Source organism: Podarcis pityusensis (assembly GCF_964106645.2).
Source record: "Podarcis pityusensis genome assembly, chromosome: 14".
Classification (NCBI taxonomy): Eukaryota; Metazoa; Chordata; class Lepidosauria; order Squamata; family Lacertidae; genus Podarcis; species Podarcis pityusensis.
The window spans coordinates 29650784-29671365 of NC_138039.1; the positions used below are offsets into that span (position 1 = coordinate 29650784).

Genomic DNA, 20582 nt, shown 5'->3' on the forward strand with positions numbered 1-20582 from the left:
CTCTTCTCCTAGGCCTTTGGCTAATTAAACAATCTATGGTCTTTCAAACTGTGGGTGGGTGGGTATTGTTTCATTTGTTATTATGTTATGCATTTTGTGTTTTTATACTGTAAACTGTAAGCTTGACATATTTTTGGTGTGTGTTTTTATGTTGTAAATAAATAAATAAGTCACACAGCTAGGTTACCGAGATAACTAGGAACGAATATATTGGTCCACTTACAGTTCATGTCACTTTTGTAGTTGTATTCTGTTGTATTTCATCATCAATCTGGAAATGGTTTTTTTTTAAAAAAAAAATCTGCATGAAAAATTGTGTTGTGCTCATATGCATTTCCCACCACAACATATGTGTTTTGTGAAAAACGCACACTTTCCTAAAATGCACATTTTTTTGGTATGCATCTTAGCCCCAAAATATGCATTTTATATGCATTTGATATGCTAATTGAGGTGAGAGCTGAAAAGTGGTTCTCTTAAAAAAAATATGAACCAGATGAATTCCTTTACTGTCTCTACCAATAAGATAAATGCACCTTTATGTCTGTGTGCCATAATATTGTGTTCCTTTATGTGCCTCTGCAATTAAAAACAAACTTGCCATCAGATGCAGCCTGCCTTTTGCTGAGACCTTTCCTTGCATTTTCAAGTCATTGTTGTTTTCTTTTTCTTCCCCAGGGCTTGACCTTCCATGGCAGAATGAATCAGCAAAGTCAACAACCTCCCAAACCCCACCAGTACCTGGTCATACCAAATTGCTGATCCCTTCCATATCTCTTGATAGCTGAGAGAAGTAAAACAGATGATAAGGCAGCGCTGAGATTTTTTAAAGTACTATACAATGGTTCTCTGGGAGGATACCGTTCCTAATTAACAACAACGCCAGCAGAGAGCTTTCTCAGAATCGTGGCATTTTTATTGCACATCAAGACAGTCTCCAAAGGAGAAGCTATGCTTGTGTAGCTAACAGCACAAATTGGACAACTTAAAAAAGAAATAGCGTATAGTACGTTAGAGTATAAAAGCCACACACTGTGCTAAATATATCTAGACATATAGACTCAAAATGGATGATGGCCAAAGAAACAAAGTGAACCAAGTTTCCGATGATTACCGGTACCAAGATGGCGGCTATGGAGGTTATGCTCCCAATGATGGATATTATCAAAGTGGGGAGGAGCCTGCTCAAGAGGAAGATGCTCAAAGCGATGCTACCGAAGGGCACGATGAAGATGATGAAGTCTATGAAGGAGAGTACCAGGGCATCCCTCACCCAGATGACCTCAAGAAGCAGAAGAAGAAGAAAGCCCCAGAGGTGGCTGATGAGTTCAGAGACCATGCCGACCTCATGGCGGAGAAGATGGAGGATGAGGAGCAGCTGGCCCACCAGTACGAAAACATCATTGAGGAATGCGGTCATGGACGCTTCCAATGGATGCTGTTTACTGTCCTCGGCTTGGCACTGATGGCAGATGGGGTGGAGGTCTTTGTGGTTGGCTTCGTTCTACCCAGCGCTGAGAAGGATATGTGCTTGTCACGCTCCAACAAAGGAATGCTAGGTAAGTCCCTCTTCTCTTCAGCCATATGCCAAGAGGCTAGCTGTAGGATAATTTGAAACTGCTTGGAATAGCACCCTCTATTTGATTCTTAATGTCCTCCAGCTCCCAGTAGGGTGCAGACCCACTAGGAGTCAAAGCTGAATGAACATTCTCTTGGTGGTTTCCTCAAAAATTTCTCCTTACAGATAAAATTTGGGTGGGGTGGGGGGAGAGGGCAGATCTTTCTCTCTCCCTACTTGTAACAGGCCAACTTTGACAGGGGGTGGGTCGCCCTCATGCCAATCATATGGTACCATAATTACACCTGCCAAAGTTCAGAAGACATTGCTATAACACAACCTCTTTGGAAGATGCATGGGAGTGCATTTCAAAGAACCCCACTGTTACCAGTAATCAGTTGGTGGTCAATTAAAGGGGGCCTCTTTGAAGTCTTTGCAGAAAAAGGAATTTACATTCAAAGTGCTGGAGGGAGTGCTTTGAATATAAACCTCCTCCTTAGGAAGGGGGGAATGCTTTTTATCAAAATGGAGTGTTTCTTCTCACCAATGGAACCCAACAAGCCCATTGTGCAGCACTTGTATATGTATATACATATATCAGGTTTAGGTGTGGCTTGGCTGAAATGGCCTTGCAGGCCAATTGAGGATGCTGGTCAGACCAACTTAAGCCTGTGGGTCAAAGGTTACCCACCCCTGCTTTAATTAACCTTCCTTCCTTCCTTCCTTCCTTCCTTCCTTCCTTCCTTCTTTCCTTCCTTCCTTTCCATGAAACATCCTGAAGTGATTATCTATGAAAAAAATGCAAGTTGTTGTAAGGTTGATTGTTGATAATGTATTTGAAAAGTTTCAGGCAGGTTGGGCTGGTTCATTAAGCCAAATTCTACATATGATTATGAATGTGGGGACAGAACTCTGTTTGGGAAATCTGGTGTGACACATATGACAGGAATCAACAGGTATTCAGCTCGATCCCAGCAGCTAACCAAGTAAAACAGAAGAGGGACCAGGCTAACTGGCCCTTGGGAAATATTTCCAGGCCACCATCCCTCTCTTCAGGCCATGCTCTGCACACTCCTTGAGTGTTTTTGCCAGGGTGAAATGTATCCTTGAACTCTGAGAATGCTTGCTAGTTGCCTGGATGGAGGATAGAGAGAGGTATGTGAGTGTGTGTGGAAACTTCTTAGTTCAAGCCTTGCACATAGCAAGAAGACATTCAGCCAAACGCACATAGGAAAATCTCCCTCAGAACTACATAGCCAATGGGGTGAAGATCTTCCCATTCTTTCTGGTTGCTAAGGAACACTTTCACACATCCTCCTCTTGGCTAGCTGACTTTAACAGTAAGAGAATTAACCCTTAAGTCACACACCTAATGATCCCTGCTCTTGCGCTTCCAACAATCCGCACAATGTATATGCTAGATTGTCCATCATGCCAACAAGACATACACAAACACACCAGGGAGTTGACTAAACAAGAAAGCAGATGGCCTGATATTATAAATAGATTTTCTCCACTCCTTCTCACTCTCTCCTGGGGGCGGGGTGGGGGGAGAGAAACTGCATATCTCACAGTGAACATTTTGCATTTTTTCATGGCACACAGGTCCAAACTGCAGATCTTTTTCTCCATGGCAAAATATTAAATATTTAGTAATGTGTGAAAATAGGTTTGCCCCATCTTCCCTCTTCCAATTTCCAAACATGGCAAGTTCGATGAGTTCAAATAATGTTTGTAGTTTGAAGATGCTGTTCCACAAACTAATCAACATTTTAAAAAACATTTTTTAAAAAAAGAAAAGAAGAGCCTTGCTTGATCAGATGAAACGGGGAACCATCTGGCCCAGTTCTCTGTCTCCACGAGGATTCGGCCATGATGGCTATGATCTATACCCTCAAAGTGTCCCTGTTTTCTAGGGTCAATCCTGGAATTACAAAAGCCACCATGGCTTCTGATCTGATCCCAGAATGTCCCTGTTTTCCCCACCAGTGCCATTGCCACCAGGGAAGTGGATGAGCCAGTGCTTGTCCTAAGTGGCAGGGGTGGCAGTGGTGACTGTGAATGAGCTCCCCTGTTGCCTCTCCATGGCTGCCGCTGCCAGCTTCCTCCCTTGGGCAGCTCACAGTGGCTGCTGGAGAACAGGCAAGGGAGAGGAGAGGCTGCCACAGCCAAGGCCCAACCCTGCAAAATGCATATATATAGCTTCTGCAGCCCTGAGTGCTCACTGGAAGGACAGATCGTGAAGCTGAGGCTCCAATACTTTGGCCACCTCATGAGAAGAGAAGACTCCCTGAAAAAGACCCTGATGTTGGGAAAGATGGAGGGCACAAGGAGAAGGGGACGACAGAGGACAAGATGGTTGGAAAGTGTTCTCGAAGATACAAACATGAGTTTGACCAAACTGCGGGAGGCAGTGAAAGACAGGAGTGCCTGGCGTGCTCTGGTCCATGGGGTCACGAAGAGTCGGACATGACTAAATGACTAAACAACAACAAAAGCTTCTGCATTTTGATTTCCCACCCCCAACGTCAAAGAGTCTTCAGTATTGCCTTACAGTGGATTTTGGATTCCCTCGCCCGTTGTAGCAAGAGATAGTCAAATCTGTCCATTTTAGTTTCTCTCCGTTACTCAGTCTCCATACCTTAAGATCAGTTTGCACCCTTTCTCCATTACTGTGTTTGAATGACTGTTGCATCTCAGTGCTAGACGTGCATGGCTTCTTATTCCTTACCTCTTTTTCACACCCGGGAGTTCATTTGGTATAATACTCTCCACTGGCCCCCTTTCAAGCCATATTTTTGATTAGGAGGCAGGACTGGTTCTGTTCCAGCTGGAGAGGAGTCAGCCTTCTGGCTTTGTTCTCATGTTAATGCATGAGAAGCGCCTCTCTTTGCCCAGACCTGAGAAGAAAGACAAAGCGAGTAACTTAAGATGGGCTGTGAGTGTGGGGCGTGAAGAGGGAAAGAGCTGACTGCAATGGATCTTTGTTAGAAGAAGGAACAATGGAATGTTAGAAAAGGTCTTCTGTAAAAAATCAGAAGCAAGTATAATCAAAGGGATCCGTTTATTTTTAGACAACATCTGAATCAATCCTTTACTGATGGAGATGATTTACCATCACAATGTAATTGCTACCATTAAAAGTAACAATAGATATACATAGATGATATGTGATAGATGATAGATAGATAGATAGATAGATAGATAGATAGATAGAGGTGTGTGTTTGTGTGTGTGTGTGTGTGTGTGTGTGTGTGTGTGTGTGTGTGTGTTTCCAACTAAGTCATAGAATAGACCCATTGAAATAAGTGGACTTGGGTCCATAAATTTCAGTAGGTGTACTATGAGCGTAATTTTGTTGGATATCCCTCTATATCTTTCTATCTTACCACATCTGCACTATACAGCTGAAGCAGCATCATGCCACTTTAAACAGCCATGGCTTCCCCCAAAACAGTTCCTGTAGCAATTTGTAAATGAAAATTGGTCTGCATTTTAGTGCATTTTCTCCCTGATAAATACATTTCTGTATTCAGTTTTGAGTCATTTACACACATATTTTTTTGGCAAGCAGTTTCCCCAAATATAACACTTTCGAAAGTTACTTTCACTATTTTTTCCCTATGCATGCCTTCCCCCAATATACGCATTTTTGTAAAAGTTGCAAGGTTGGAGAAGTGTAGTGCAAAATTCAGAAAAGTGTGAATTTTGAAAGGTGGACCATATGGTGACTGTGTTTCATTTCTTGTATCGTTTTGGAAAGTGTGAATTAGGTCAGTTTGCCTTTAAATTCAAAGTAAATTGAACCCCCCCCCCGAATTGCACCTTGAACCACAAACATATGATTTCAGGTTGCACTACTTCATTTTCTTCTTTTACCTAGGTTGCAGCAGGTCTTTAAGTTTGCATCCAGCTCTGTTTATTCAAACAAAGAAATGCTAGCGAATCCAAGGCCTTTCCATTTTTATGCTCTCCCTTTCAGAGTCTCATAAATCAGTCGGATATTTCCGCACCTGGCAGGGGCGATTCAGCCCAGCTTGCTTGTCCCAGCTGGGATTATTTGTGTTCCAATCTGCCAGATGTCACTGTCTCCTTCGGCCCGATGCTAAGAGAACAGTCTGCCCAGTATTGTTTTATGTGTGGCCCTGGCAGGATTGCACTGATCAGGCTGTGAGTATGAAAAAGAATCTCCATCCAAGGCTGAACAGAGGCAGTGGAGAAAATGAAGAGAGAGAGAGAGAGAGAGAGAGAGAGAGAGAGAGAGAGGGAGAGGTGGTGGTGGAGGTGGAGAAGAGCTTTGTAGAGAAGACTAGAAACCATTGTTAGGTCAGCTGATTAGGGCACAGACTTCAGATTTGTCAGACCTACTTTATGTTTTTACCAGAACTCCAAAGTCAGGTACAAAAACCAGAGAGTTAAAATGAAAGACCGCTGTGTCCCTGAACACATTCTGAGCCCAGGTATTTGGGGTTTTTTTTTACATCAGAACTGAACTGAACTTATGGCCTTTTCCTGCAGAAGTCCACTCCTGGAGTTTTCTTTGTTTCAGTATTCTGTGGAAAGTTGTTTCATTGCTATTGTTAAATAATAAGGAATAAGAAATCATCTCTGGTCTACTGCAAACCAGCAGAGTGTTCTACCAGAAGTTGGTGCCACTTTCCGTGTTCTGCCTGAGAAACAGAGTGTTGTGGCACCTTAAAGACGAACAGATTTCATTATGACATAAGGTTTTGTGGACTAGGTCAGAATCAGAGGCACAAAGTATTATTCTGAGCTAGCAGGTTCATGCATTGTGTGTGTGGAGTGAAAGTAGTGAAATCAGAGGGAAACACACAGGGTAAAGACAGTAATACTTACATTAAAGCTCAGGTGTATGCAAAGTCGCAGTCTAATCAACCCAATGCTAGTCTTACATTTTTTTTAAAGGGTTTATTTTTTGCTTACCAACTTGAAATGAACAAGAGGGGAGTGCTCTTTGGCCCAGCAGAGCCTTCAATGTGGGGTTCCTCAAGGTTCAATTTTATTCCCCATGCTGTTTAACATCTACATGAAACCACCGAGGGGGTTATCTAGAGTTTTGGAATATGTTGTCAGCAATATGTTGATTATTATTATTATTATTATTATTAATTGAATTTATATACTGCCCCATACCCGGGGGTCTCAGAGCAGTTCACAGAATAAAATCAAGATATAAAAACCACAAAATACATAATAAAAATAAAAACAATATCCCTATAGCCCCGCCCCCAAAAAACCACATTTTAAAAGGGCATAGGATGACACATAGTGTAATAAGAATAGGGGTTGCTCCTGGCTAGGTTGCCTGGTTAAACCTTTCCTGTCCGGACAGCCCTTCACTTCATGGCTGTCTCAGTCACTAGCAGAATCCGTCAGTGGGTGTCTCTTAAACCTTTTCCAGCATAAAAGCTGTTTGACGCCAAGTCTCCTTCTACTCTCCCTGCGCGGAAGTCTTCTGCGCAGGGAGGGTGTGGGTAGCGGAGGACCCGTGCTCTCCCCGCTGGTCTCCGGCGAGGAGTCCTGGAGCCCCCTCGCCGATTCCCCCATCTGCCCCCCTTTATCCCTGGTGTTGCGCTGATTTCCTTCCCCAGCTGATGAGCTGCCTCTCTCCCTGCTGGGCCCTTCTCCAGCATCACTTGGGAGCCTAGCCTCCGCCTCTGGCTCCGATGTCAGTTCCCTGACACATAGCTTTGCTTTTCCAGGTGGGGCAATGGATGTCTTCCCTTGGTAATGGTCTGGATGAGAGTTAACAAACTGAAGCTCAATCGGGATAAGACTTGAGGCACTTTTAGTGGGTAGTTCCCTAAACCAGATAGGTGGGAGGTTGCCTGCTCTTGATTGGGTTACACCTCCTCTGAAGGAGCAGCTGTGTAGCTTCAGTGTACTTCTGGATCCTTTGCTGTCGCTTGAGGTTCAGGTAGCCGCAGTGGTGTGCAGTGCCTTCCATCACCTTTGGCTGGTGGCCCTCTGTCTGCACAGGGTAGCCTAAAGTTAAGTGTTATACGTGAGGATGCCTCTGAAGATGGTTCAGAAACTTCAGCCTGGTGAAGAATTTGACAGCCAGGATTCTCACTGGGGCAAGACGGTTTGAGCAGATTACACTGATCCTGCGCTGGCTGCAAATTACAGTGGTACCTTGAGTTACAGACGCTTCAGGTTACAGACTCCGCTAACCCAGAAATAGTACCTTGGGTTAATAACTTTGCTTCAGGATGAGGACAGAAATCGATGTGGTGGCAGCGGGAGGCCCCATTAGCTAAAGTGGTACCTCAGATTAAGAATAGTTTCAGGTTAAGAACAGACCTCCAGAATGAATTAAGTTCTTAACCCGACATACCACTGTAGTTTCAGGGCCCAATTCAAATTGCTGATTTTGACCTATGAAGGCTTAAATGCCTTAGGCTCATAATACCTCAAAGGACCCCCTCTTCCCATATGAAGCAACCTGGACCTTACAATCACCATCTGAGGCCCTTCTTTGGGTGTCTCCTCCATGAGAGGTCCAGAGCATGACAAAAGAGAATAGGCCTTTTCAGCAGTGGCTCCCCATTTGTGAAATGCTCTCCTCAGGGAGGCTTGTCTGGCACCTTCATTATCTTCAGGTGCCAGACGGAAACATTTCTCTCCAACCAGGCCTTGTGCTGATTAAAATTCTATGCCCTTTTAAATGTGTTTGTGGGGTGGTATGGGTTTGTTGTGTTTTTGTTTTTTATTATGTATTTTGCGTTTTTATTTTCTATTTTTATACTGTGAACCTCTCTGGGATCTTTGAATGAAGGGCGGTATACAAATTTGTAAAAACCAAAATGATTCCCAAAAGAATTCTTTTGGGAGTTATAGGGACAGAACTACCTAAACTGTATAGAAACTTATTAATGTATGCTACTACAGCGGCAAGAATGTTACTTGCCCCCAAATGGAAAAAAGTAGAAGTCCCAGCAAAGGAAGAATGGATACAAAAACTTATGGAAGATGCAGAAATGGCAAAACTTACTGGAAAAATAAGAAATCAAGATAACAAACTTTTTATAAAAGAATGGAAATAGTTTATTGAATATTTACAGATAAATTGTAAACAGATAAGAACATTGGCAGGATTATTGTAATAACCTGCAGTTTCGTAAGAGTATATATTTAAAGTAGATGAATAAATGAACAAACTAAGTTAATCTGGATATGCAGAAGATATTAAAAATAAATTTAAGGAACTGCAGAAAGAGGGGGAAGGAAGTCAAGTTTTGAAATACTAAAATGACTGTAAAATTATTGAAATGTATAAATCTGAAAATTATAAATATATATTTTTTTAAAACCCTCAAAATGAAATAAAAACAATGAAATGCATGAGCAGAGCAGTGCTGAGATAGTGAGGAGGTCCCGTGGTGCAGACATGGCCTCTTCCAGGGCAGGCAGAAAGTGAGGGAGTGTCCAGACCTGTGGAAGTATGAGGATTGAATTGGTTGCAGGCAGTGTGCAGTCAGGAGTCCCAGTCAAGCAGAGAACTTTCAAAACCTTGGACAGCTCCAAGGGGCCCTGCTAAGGCAGATACAAGAGATGTTATGTCTGCAGGGCTGTACAGCCAACTGAAGTCTTCTGTAGGCCCACCAGGGAAGTAGGCAGTACCTTATCTAAATAGACTTCCCCTGAAGTTTGTTGGAAGAGCAAAAAGCCGGGAAGTGTGGCTCCTGAGCTCCTGAGACCAGTGTACTCACTGGTTTTGTTTTTAGGTCTATAGTTTTACCTCTTAAAAAATAAAATCTTTCCAAATTGATTTCTTAAAAAATAATGATTAAAGACTACTCAAAACAGCAGTGAATAGCTGTCAATGGCACTGTGGCAGGCTCCACATTTTACAAGAAAGGCCTGCTGAGTGCAAGGGAGATTTCAGGGGAGGCAAGGATGTGGGAAGGCTTCAGAGTGTAGAGCACTAGAGAGATCATTAGGAAAGGAATTCCTGTAGTCTGGTCACCTCACCTTATAAAAGATCTTGTAGATGAGGACAAGGTTCAGAAAAAGTCAACCAAAATGATGAAGGGGATGGAGCCACTCCCCTATGAGGAAAGGTTCCAAAATTTCGGACTTTTTAGTTTAAAGGAAATGCAAAGGATAGGCAACACGGTAGAAGTTTATCAAATTAGGCACGGCATGGAGAAAGTATCTCTCTATCTCTCTATCTATCATCTCTATCTATCTATCATCTATATCTATCTATCTATCATCTATCTATCTATCTATCTATCTATCTATCATCTATCTATCATCTATCTATCTATCTATCTATCTATCTATCTATCTATCTATCTATCATCTATCTATCTATATCTATCTATCTCTCTATCATCTCTATCTATCTATCTCTATCATCTATCTATCTATCTATCTATCTATCTATCTATCTATCTATCTATCATCTATCTATCTCTATCTATCATCTATCTATCATCTATCATCTATCATCTATCATCTATCATCTATCATCTATCATCTATCTATATCTATCTATCTATCTATCTATCTATCTATCTATCTATCTATCTATCGATCATCTATCTATCTATCTATCATCTATCTATATCTATCTATCTATCTATCTATCTATCTATCTATCTATCTATCTATCATCTCCCTCCCTCATAAGGCTAGATCTCATGGACATCCAAGGAAGCTGAATGTTGGGAGATTCAGGACAGGTAAAAGGACATATTTATTCACACAACACATAGTTAAACTATGGAATTCACTCCCATAGAAGGCAGCAATGGCCACTGGCTTGGACAAATTGATGGAGGTTAAGGCCACTATGCTCTGCCTCCGTGGTTGGACATGATAATAATTCTGAATACTAGTTGCTGGAAGCCACAGAAGGTGTACTTGTGCTTGGGTCCTGCTTGTGGGTTTCCCATTAGGGCATCTAGTTGGCCACTGTGAGAACAGGATACTGGATTAGAGGGGCCATTGGCTTGATCCAACAGGTTCTTCTTATGGTCTTATGAGATGAGTTGCAGGATAAAGAAAGGACATTCACAAACACCATTTGGCCACTTCAAATGTAAGATAAATACCATGAAACATCAAACCCCACCATTGAGAATTTCACCATTTTTTTCTCTTCACCTTTGATAATGTTTGATTGCCATTTCCTGTTCCATTAATTGATGAAAAATAGTTGGGGAAGGTGGGAGGGCTGGAGGAGGGATTTTCAGCATAGCAGTGCTGGAAAAAAACAGAGCAGGCAAGAGCTGATTCAGGATAGCCCATCCCTATTAATTTATATTGGATTTCAAGTGACTTAAGTGGCTGGTTTAAGCATAGATGCTGTTCTCAGCCAGTTTGGAAGAAGTTCCCCTGCATTTTGCAAGAGGCAGCTGCCCTCCCCCCATCCAGGCTTCTTGCACAGAATAAAATGACGAAGAACGAACCTATGCTTAGTTAGAATAATTAGTCATTTCAATGTGCCACACAGCATGAGTGGGGGAGAAAACTTGGATTGTAGAAATAACATTCTGCACTGTTCTGTTCCCACCCACCTTGAAATTTCAAATGACGCAAGTGCTTTAGGCTATGCCTGGCTAGGGAGATTTTTCATAACTGCTCGATGTCGATACAAAGTATATATATGGCAGGATTTTGAATAAATAACAAAATGGGTCCTGAACTTGGGTTGCTGGCCTCAAGGGCATATAACTAACCCAAATCTATTTGTAGAGCTGATAGTCAGTGTGCTGGGGCCTATGTATGTTTGCATGTATTCCAATTTATTTATGTGAATCATTTTTATCTTGCTCTTCTCGTGTTTGTGACATACCGATGTCCCAACGTCACACGCATGAGGTCAGGACATCTGGAGGAGCTTGGGGCAGAGCCAAATGCAAAAGCCACATGGCTCAATAGCCTGCAGCTCCTCTTCCACCTTCTCTTGGTGCTACCACCAGCAAGAGGGTGTTCCGACCCTCCTTCCCCTCCATGGCAGAAGGAGGAGGAGGAGGAGCCAGCTGCTGGAGGCATGCTGCACTCAGATCCCATGCTTTTGAGGCATAGGGGCCCCCAGACCCTACCCCCCAAATATAGATACCTCTAAAGCAGAGTTTCCCAAACTTGGGTCTTCAGCTGTTTCATCCCTAGCTAGCAGGACCAGGTCAGGGATGATAAGAACAGTTGGAGACCAATGTTTGGGAAACCCTGCTCTAGGAAGTCCTGGTGTTCATGCAAAAATGTGTGTAATGTGAGGGAGGCCAGCTTGTTTTGAAATGTATCCATCCTGCTCATGATGTAAATGAGAGAGGGGATGAGAGGAGACCGAGGGATGTTAGTGAGAGGAAGGAAGGTTTTCTTCTCCATCCACGTGCATGTCTACCAGGAAAAGTAATAAGAGCACAGTGAGATCAGAGTGCCAAATAGGGTCACTCAGGGGACCATGTGAAGCTGAAGACTTTCCAGTTGCTGACCTCTGAGATCATTAGAAAAGCATTGGCAGATCAGACCAAAGGCCCATTTAACTATCCAGATGCATTTGGGGAACTAATAAACAGGACAAGAGGACAACTACCCCTTCCCTTTCTGCATGAGAAGCATGTGCTGAATCATAGAAGAACCACCCTCCTTTTAGGAACATACTTCCACTGAATTGGACCGCTGGTCCAACTAGGAATAGCCAACATGGAGCTAGCCGGATGTTGTGGCACACCAGTTCCAAGCATCCCTTAGCATTAACCATGCTGGCTAGAGCTGATGGCAGTTGGAAGCCCAACATCTGGAGAGCTCCAGATGTTGATAACCCTCCCAGGGACAGGGGCTTTCCAGGGTTTCAGACAGTGACCTCTGCCGCCCTATTTGGAGGTGTCAGGACTTGAACTGGGACTTCAAGAACATAAGAAGAGCCATGCTGGATCAAACCAAAGACCCATCTATTCATGCATCCTATAATCACCAAGTGGCTATGGGAAGCCCACAAGTAGGGGAAGGGGCTGGAGATTGCACAAAAGACCCAGGCTCCCTAGACTATTCCCTGACAACAACCCTGGACAGTATCCACATAGACTGCCAGGGAAGCACATTAGTGTTCGAATGAGAACATGTTCTTTTGTTAAAAGCAAAATGGATGGGTTGGCTCACTGGATCAGATACGTTTGTGTGTTCTTTCGTTTTTAAGGAGCTTAGGATGAACAGCTGGGAAGTTGGATTTTCTCTGCAGAAAGCAATTTATCCAGCCTGGCCGTTCAGTTTTTAATCTGGGAGCAAGAGCGTGAACTCAGGCAGAATGCATGAACTTAGAATCATAGAATCATAGAATCATAGAATCATAGAGTTGGAAGAGACCACAAGGGCCATCGAGTCCAACCCCCTGCCAAGCAGGAAACTTCCTTGATGGCATCAGGTGATGCTTCTGTACAGCTCTTCCCCAGTCTGGTGCCCTCCAGATACTTTAGGCAACAGCTCCCAGCAGCTGTCTTAACTGAAAAAGGTGCTCCCCATAATTATATTTTGTGCACGGCAGTTCACTGTTGACAGTGTTTGACAGAGTAGGACAAGCAATAGGTGTTTGTCTCTGCCCCAAGGTACTTACATTTTATTTTTCAACAGTAGGGGAGGGAGAAGAAGGAGGGGAAAGGATGAGTAACAAGGGATGAATTTGCAAACTTTGGTTTAGTTTCATGTTGTGTGTGTAGGGGGAAAGCCTAAGGGGTTAAGCCAGAGGCATCACACAAAGCAAACTGCAACAAACCAAGGGAGATAAACCTCTGGACTTCCAGAGGTTGTTGGACCCCAACTCCCATCAGTCCCAGCCAGGATGGTTAATTGTCTGGGACTATGGCATCTGGAGTTCAACATCTGGAGGACACCAGTGTCCCCACCCACCCAGTAAACATTATAACAGCCCTGACCAGTGGGCCACTATCCCTGTATTGGAGAGGGGTTGGGGCAGAGGTTGAGGAATGGAGTTTTGGCACATAAACATGAGGAGAGCCTGGCTGCTGGATCAGAGCAAAGGCCCATCTAACCTAGCACCCTGTTTTCACAGTGGCCAACCAGATGCCTGAATGGGAAGCCTGCACGTAGGACCCAAACCTGAGTTATCCCCATGCAATTCCAAGCGGCTGATAATGAGAGGCACGCTGCTTCTGAAAACGAGGAGAGAACACAGCTCTGGTGGCTAGTAGCCTTTGATAGCTTCATCCCCCATGAATCTCAGACCAAGTTAGACCACTGATCCATCAGTGTAGCTTGTGGACTTCCCACATGCATCCAGTTGGCCACTGTGAAAACAGGATGCTGACCCATTGTACTGACCCAGCAGGCTTATGTTCTTAAGCTCTGCATTGTCTACTAGAACAGAACTGAGGTCACAGAAAAAGGCCTCTCCTGGCTATCTTTTATCATTTTAGCTGCCTAGCTTATGGGGTAATCATAGAATCATAGAACTGAAGAGTTGGAAGGGATCCTGAGGGTCATGTAGGCCAAGTCCTTGAAATGCAGGAATCTTTCGCCCAATGTGGATCTCGAAGCCATGACCTTGAGGTTAAGAGTCTCATGCGCTAACTGCTGAGCCAACAGTCCCAGGAAGAAAGCCCCTTTGATGTTACTGTTGCTAAACAACTGGTGTTGGAAGCCAGTTTGTTGAAAATCTTGCAGACTTCTACTAGGACATCCCAGCCTGACTTCTGCCCACCCCTGTCTCAAGAAGACATTCAAGAAGCACCAAACAGCAATGACGGCTGGCCACTTCAATAGGGAGAGGGACAAGTGGCAGATGGAATCTCTCCAAGGGCTGAATTTAGCTTGAGGGTTGCCAATTGCCAATCCCCAGGGTCCAATAATCCATACAGTGATCAGGACCCTTTTATGCATACAACTTACAAACCAGCTGTGAATTGAGTTTCAAGATCTCATTGCAGAATACACTCTGTAATGGATGTGTTTGCTTGTGTGTCGTCTATAGTTGCATGCATGATCAATCCATTGACTAACAATCCCCTTGGAAAAAAAAGTGGAATAATGAATAAATGAAAGGGAACTGCAGCTGGCTTGCTGCCAATATCCTGAAAAGCTTAAATACTGTGTGATTCACTATGAAGGGATTTGCTTACATTCTTATTAGGAGAAATTACAGTATTTATGGATTCCTCCAAGGTCTGATTACCATGAGCTTTAAAGGCTTTTGTTATGAAATCATCCACTGTTTCTCTTATATATTATTATTGTTGTGCTGCATTGCTTTTTAATTTAGCAAAGCGTTTCGGGTTTGAATTTTTGACTAGTCAGGAGAACTGAATTTGTTCCAAAGCCAGCATTTGATGCAGAGTAAGGGTGGGCAACACATCCAGCCAAACCTGACCCCCAGGCCTCCCCATTTGGCCCATGATGCATCAGGAAACATCAGATGTGGAGCGGGTAGCAATGTGGCTGCAGAAAACATGATTGAACTCCTCACCTCCACCCCACACATTACCTGATGCACAGGTTGTTCATTCCTGTTCCGTTCTGGTGCACCAGCAAGATTCTGCTGGAAACTGGCTGGAATGTATGAATGCTGAAGAAAACAAGCTTGTCCCATCCCACCCACTGCAAATCAGCAGGTATGCAGGGAGTTCAGTCTAGGGTTACTAGATTTTTTTCAATGAATCTCAGGACACAATCAATCAATCAATCAATCAATTAAAAAACGTTCTGGGTGTTGATGCTGCAGCAATGTCGGAGGCAGAGGGGCGGCCTTTCTCCGTGAGCCTGGGCCGCCCCTGAGTTGTTTATTCTTCAGTGGTGGTGGGGAGGCGGTGTGCGGTGGGTCAGGCATGGAAGACGGAGAAGGAGGGCTGAGAGCGGCATTGGCGGTGGTGAGGCTCGGGCAGCACAATGCCTCCCTTCCCATTGGAGCAGCCCCAATCCCATTCCTACTTGCGTGCAAGCAGGAGGGGGCAGGGATCCCTCAGCTGGGAAGGGAGGCTTCCTGTTGCCTAACTGAGAGGTTCCTGCCCCCTCCTGCTTGCACGCAAGCTCCGATAGGCAGCATGAAGCCTCCCTTCACAGCTTAGTTGCTGGGGTCAGGGAAGGTGGAGGCAGCCTAGAAGCTGCATCTTAGAGCCCCTGCACCACCATCATATGGGGACTTCTGAGCAGCTCCTGAAGCCAGCCAGAGCCAACTGCTCTGGGCTGCTGAGACTGCCGCTGCTGCGTTTCCCAGGGACATTAGATGAAATCCGGGCACATTCCAGGGATGGAGTTTGTCTGGGGACTTATTCGCAAATCCGGGGACTGTCCCCGGGAAACGGGGACATCTGATAACCCTAGTTCAATCCTGCTTGGTTGGGCACACCAGCCAATTCCTGCTGGGAGCTGCCAGGCATACCCACACCCTGCAGAAATCAGGCTGGAATTACAGCTGATCCATGGGGAGTTCAATGGAGCTTGTGCAGTACAGGCAATCCCCCATTTACGCAGGGGTTACGTTCCAAGGCATTGCATGCTTGTTTGCTTATTTATTTATACATACATACCCCACCCATCTGGGCAGCTCCTAATAGAATATTAAAAACACAATAAAACATCAAACATTAAAAACTTCCCCAAACAGGGCTGCCCTTAAGTGAAATCATGTGTATATTTGAAACACCACTGAAGAAGAAGAAGAAGAAGAAGAAGAAGAAGAAGAAGAAGAAGAAGAAGAAGAATTTTTTATTTATACCCCACCTCTGGGCGGCTTCCAACAAAATATTAAAATACAATCGTCCTTCAGGTATTAAAAGCTTCCCTAAACAGGGCTGCCTTCAGATGTCTCCTAAAAGTCTGGTAGTTGTTTTTTCCTTCGACATCTGGTGGGAGGGCGTTCCACAGGGCGGGTGCCACTACCGAGAAGGCCCTCTGCCTGGTTCCCTGTAACTTCGCTTCTCACAGTGAAGGAACCGCCAGAAGGCCCTTGGTGCTGGACCTCAGTGTCCAGGCAGAATGATGGGGGTGGAGATGCTCCTTCAGGTATACTGGACTGAGGCTGTTTAGAGCATTAAAGGTCAGCACCAACACTTTGAATTGTGCTTGGAAACATACTGGGAGCCAATGTAGGTCTTTCAAGACCGGTGTTATATGGTCTCGGCGACCACTCCCAGTCACCAGTCTAGCTGCCGCATTCTGGATTATTTGTAGTTTCCAGGTCACCTTCAAAGGTAGCCCCACGTAGAACACATTGCAGTGGTCCAAGCAGGAGATAACTAGAGCATGCACCACTCTGGTGAGAGTGTGGGCAGATAGGGTCTCAGCCTGCGTACCAGATGGAGCTGGTAAACAGCTGCCCTGGACACAGAATTAACCTGCGCCTCCATGGACAGCTGTGAGTCCGAAATGACTCCCAGGCTGCACACCCAGTCCTTCAGGGGCACAGTTACCCCATTCAGGACCAGGGAGTCCTCCACACCTGCCTGCCTCCTGTCCCCCGAAAACAGTACTTCTGTCTTGTCAGGATTCAACCTTAATCTGTTAGCCACCATCCATCCTCCAACCGCCTCCAGACACTCACACAGAACCTTCACCGCCTCCACTGGATTTGATTTGAAAGTGAGGTAGAGGTGGGTATCATCCGCATACTGATGAACACCCAGCCCAAACCCCCTGATGATCTCTCCCAGCGGCTGCATGTAGATGTTGAAAAGCATGGGGGAGAGGACAGAACCCTGAGGCACCCCACCCTGCAAACACCCTGTTTCGCTTCCACCTGTTTCTACCCTTTTTGTGACATCTTCGGGTCACTTCCATTTTTCCCGTGATGTGCATGTGTGCAGTCACGCACATCTTGAACGAGTGTAAATGGGGGGGGGGAGGGTTGCCTGAACCTCACCACCCAGGGCCAACATTGAAAGCTGAATGGGTGGGATCAAGCTACCTATCAATCACCTGACATCATTATAATGTCAGATGATTGGCAGGCGAGTGTTCTTGCCCACCTGTCAATGCTGGACCACCAGGCTGGAGATCAGGATTTGGCCCACCGGGAATTGCTCACCCATTTTACATTCATGGGTATCTTTATAAACATGAGGACTAGCTGCTTGCTGTAAAAGAAAGAAGGAAGGAAGATGTGATTGCTGGGAAATTGAATTTTGCACCCATTCCTACAGTCTGCCCCCCTCCTTTAGCACTTTTCCAAAATCCAGGATCTAATAGGAAAGTGTTGAAGGAACTTGGTAATCTTTCCGAGCAACTGATTCAACATTAACATTTTCTCCCCTCTCCAGGATCCATCAGGAACACCTAAAATTATTGCTTGCCATCCAATCACAGAATCAAAGAGACATATTAACATCCCTTTTTAAACTCCCACCTCCTGGTTTTCAACACAACTGAACTCTCTTCCCTTGCTGATCTTCCTGCAGCACCAGTTGCACTGGGATGAGTTAGCAGGGCTAAGATGCCAAACACCTGCCCCCATCACTGGTGGCACGTACAGAGGACACGTGCGCCCTTAAGCTGCTTAGGCCGCCTGAGGCTCACGGCATTTCTGATCTCTCTGAGTGTAGCAACAACTAGTCAGGCAAGGCGTCGCTGATGACTCAGCTCGCAGCGCCCTCTTGTGGGCACGTAATCTCACTCAGAGCTGAGATGAACTCAGGCTGAACGTCTATGCAGTTAACACTTGGGCCGAAGGAGAAATGTGATTTTGTTTGCATTCACACTTCTCAAACCGGTACACAGACTGAAACGCAACTGTCCTTTGAAATTAGCACCTCTCTGTGTTTGGGAATGCTGTCCTCCAGCCAGTGTGTACAAAAATGCACGTAGCATGGGATATCTGTGAAAAATAACATACCCAAATGCATCATGTTAGGGGAAATTGCTTGTAAAAATGGGCATATCAGGGCACATTAGCTAAAATGCATACGAAGAGGCATATGAGGAGAAATTGGTGGCCTCCTTCCACCTGCCTTGCCCCACCCTCCGGCCCTGGGTCTCCTCATAAGGAAGCTGTGCCTGGAGGAAGAACTGCGAGGGGAGAGACTTCATCAGGAAAGGCCTCCTTCCACCTGCCTTGCTCCACCCTCAAGTCTCTGCTTCTCATTTTGTACTGTATTATGTTGTGCACTGTGGTTTGCCGTTGTTTTATTGAAATTACTTATGGCAACTGTTGAGTGGATTTCTGTTTAATTTTGAAATGCTGATATTTAATATTATTCTATATTGTTTTAATGAATGTTGAATGTTATTTTATTTGCATATTGTATATTGTATTATGCATATTGTCTTATTTATATGATGTTAGCCGCTCTGAGCCTGGCTTTGGCTGGGGAGAGTGGGATACAAATAAAATTTTTATTTATTTATTTATTTATATTTCCATTGAAGCGTGATGAATTTTTGTAAGTATTCAGAAGGGAAAAAGCAAATGGCAGCAGAAATGGAGATAATTGAAACTGACAGATCCATCCATCCCTATGTGAGCCTTGGCACCACCACAATCACTAGGACATACACGGCCCACTCCTAGTCATACACACATCTCATTGGGCTTTCTGCTGGAATTCTCAGGTTACCCAGAATGCTTTATCAGTCTGGAAGTCCAGTCCCTTCTTATATTGTTCGAGTCCATTTGCCCAATAAATGTGGCACTTCTATTTTTTGCAGTTCACAACAGCTCATGGCAGTCTTGGGTGCAGAGTCTTGCAATCTAACATCCTTTTTACCCAGGATTCCCATATTCTGGGAACTTCTGCATGCAAAGCAGGGATAGGAAGATGTTTTCAGCATGAGGGCCACTTCCCCTGGTAGGCAACTTCCCAGGTAGGCAACATGTCAGTGATAGGTGGGGGCAGAGGCAAAAGGGGGTGGAGCAGTGAATGCATACCTTCCAACCATCAAATTTTCCCCTCAAGGGGCAGATTCATGCTTACCCACAACATACACAAACACCCTGCCCTAGCTGGAACCACCACCACCCAGTCCATTTTCTCCCTTCCCTGCTCTGACTATTTTGGCTTCTTTCAGTTTCTCTTTTTTTCCAGTCTTAAATTCAGTTTGCACCCTTTCTGCATTGCTTTACTTATTTTTTTTTTAAGTGTGCATTTTCATGCAAATTTTTCATTTGCACAATATATTTGCATTTTTGCAAGCAATTTTCCCTAATATTTATGCAATATCGTTATCACTAATACACTGCTGTGCATCTCCCCCTAACATGAACTATTTTGCATGCAGTTTGGGGAGTTGGAGGACTACCTTGCAAACTCCAGAATTTCAAGAGATAGCTATATTGCTTTGGTTAGATACAAATTAAGTCATTTTCCTCTTTTGTGTGTATAATTTTGATTAAATTTTCTGTTTTACAATTTAAAATATTCATTTAAACAACCTTAAAGTATCAGTGACTTCCTTTCTTCTCTTTCCATGGTTCATTTTTCATATCATAAATCTCTGCATATTTTACATAAACTAAACCATTCAGTTTTCCATTATTACATCCATCGAAACTTGTTTACACTGTTGAATTTATCTTAATGCTGTCAACATTTTCAAGTGTACACAATCCCCCCAATATATTCAATAAGCATTTTCGAATCTTCTTTAAAAGTATGTTCTTCTTGTTCTCTTATTCTATAGGCAAATTAAGTCATTTTCCAATAATGTGCCAACAAATAAATGTCTCCTTTATCCATATTTCTGGACCAACACGGCTACACATATCTGATTTTTGTCTTGTTTTGCTTTGCTTTGTCTGGAATGAAGTAGCTTCACTTCTTCTTCTTCTTCTTTTAAACCTCCCCCTTGTCTTTGTTTCTCCGTCAGGACTGATTGTCTACCTGGGCATGATGCTGGGGGCTATTATGTGGGGTGGCCTGGCAGACAAACTGGGCCGGAAGAAATGCCTCATCCTGTCTCTCTCCATCAATGCATCTTTTGCGTTCCTGTCCTCGTTTGTACAGGGATATGGATTCTTCCTCTTCTGTCGCCTTATCTCTGGTTTCGGGTAAGTTACACAGCGCCCAGCTTGGGAAAGGGCCAGCTTGCATTAACGAATAGGTCTCTGTAT

General features: G+C 44.2%; 1 protein-coding gene across 1 annotated transcript in view; it reads left to right on the top strand.

Annotated features, from left to right (window-relative positions):
• Positions 1-20582, top strand: part of SV2B (synaptic vesicle glycoprotein 2B) — a 75828-nt gene that overhangs the window by 37017 nt on the left and 18229 nt on the right. The window contains exons 2-3 of the mRNA XM_080982141.1: positions 679-1559; positions 20339-20519. Of these exons, the coding sequence (XP_080838267.1) occupies positions 1067-1559; positions 20339-20519 (674 nt within the window). The 5' untranslated portion in view covers positions 679-1066. The remainder of the gene's footprint in view (positions 1-678; positions 1560-20338; positions 20520-20582) is intronic.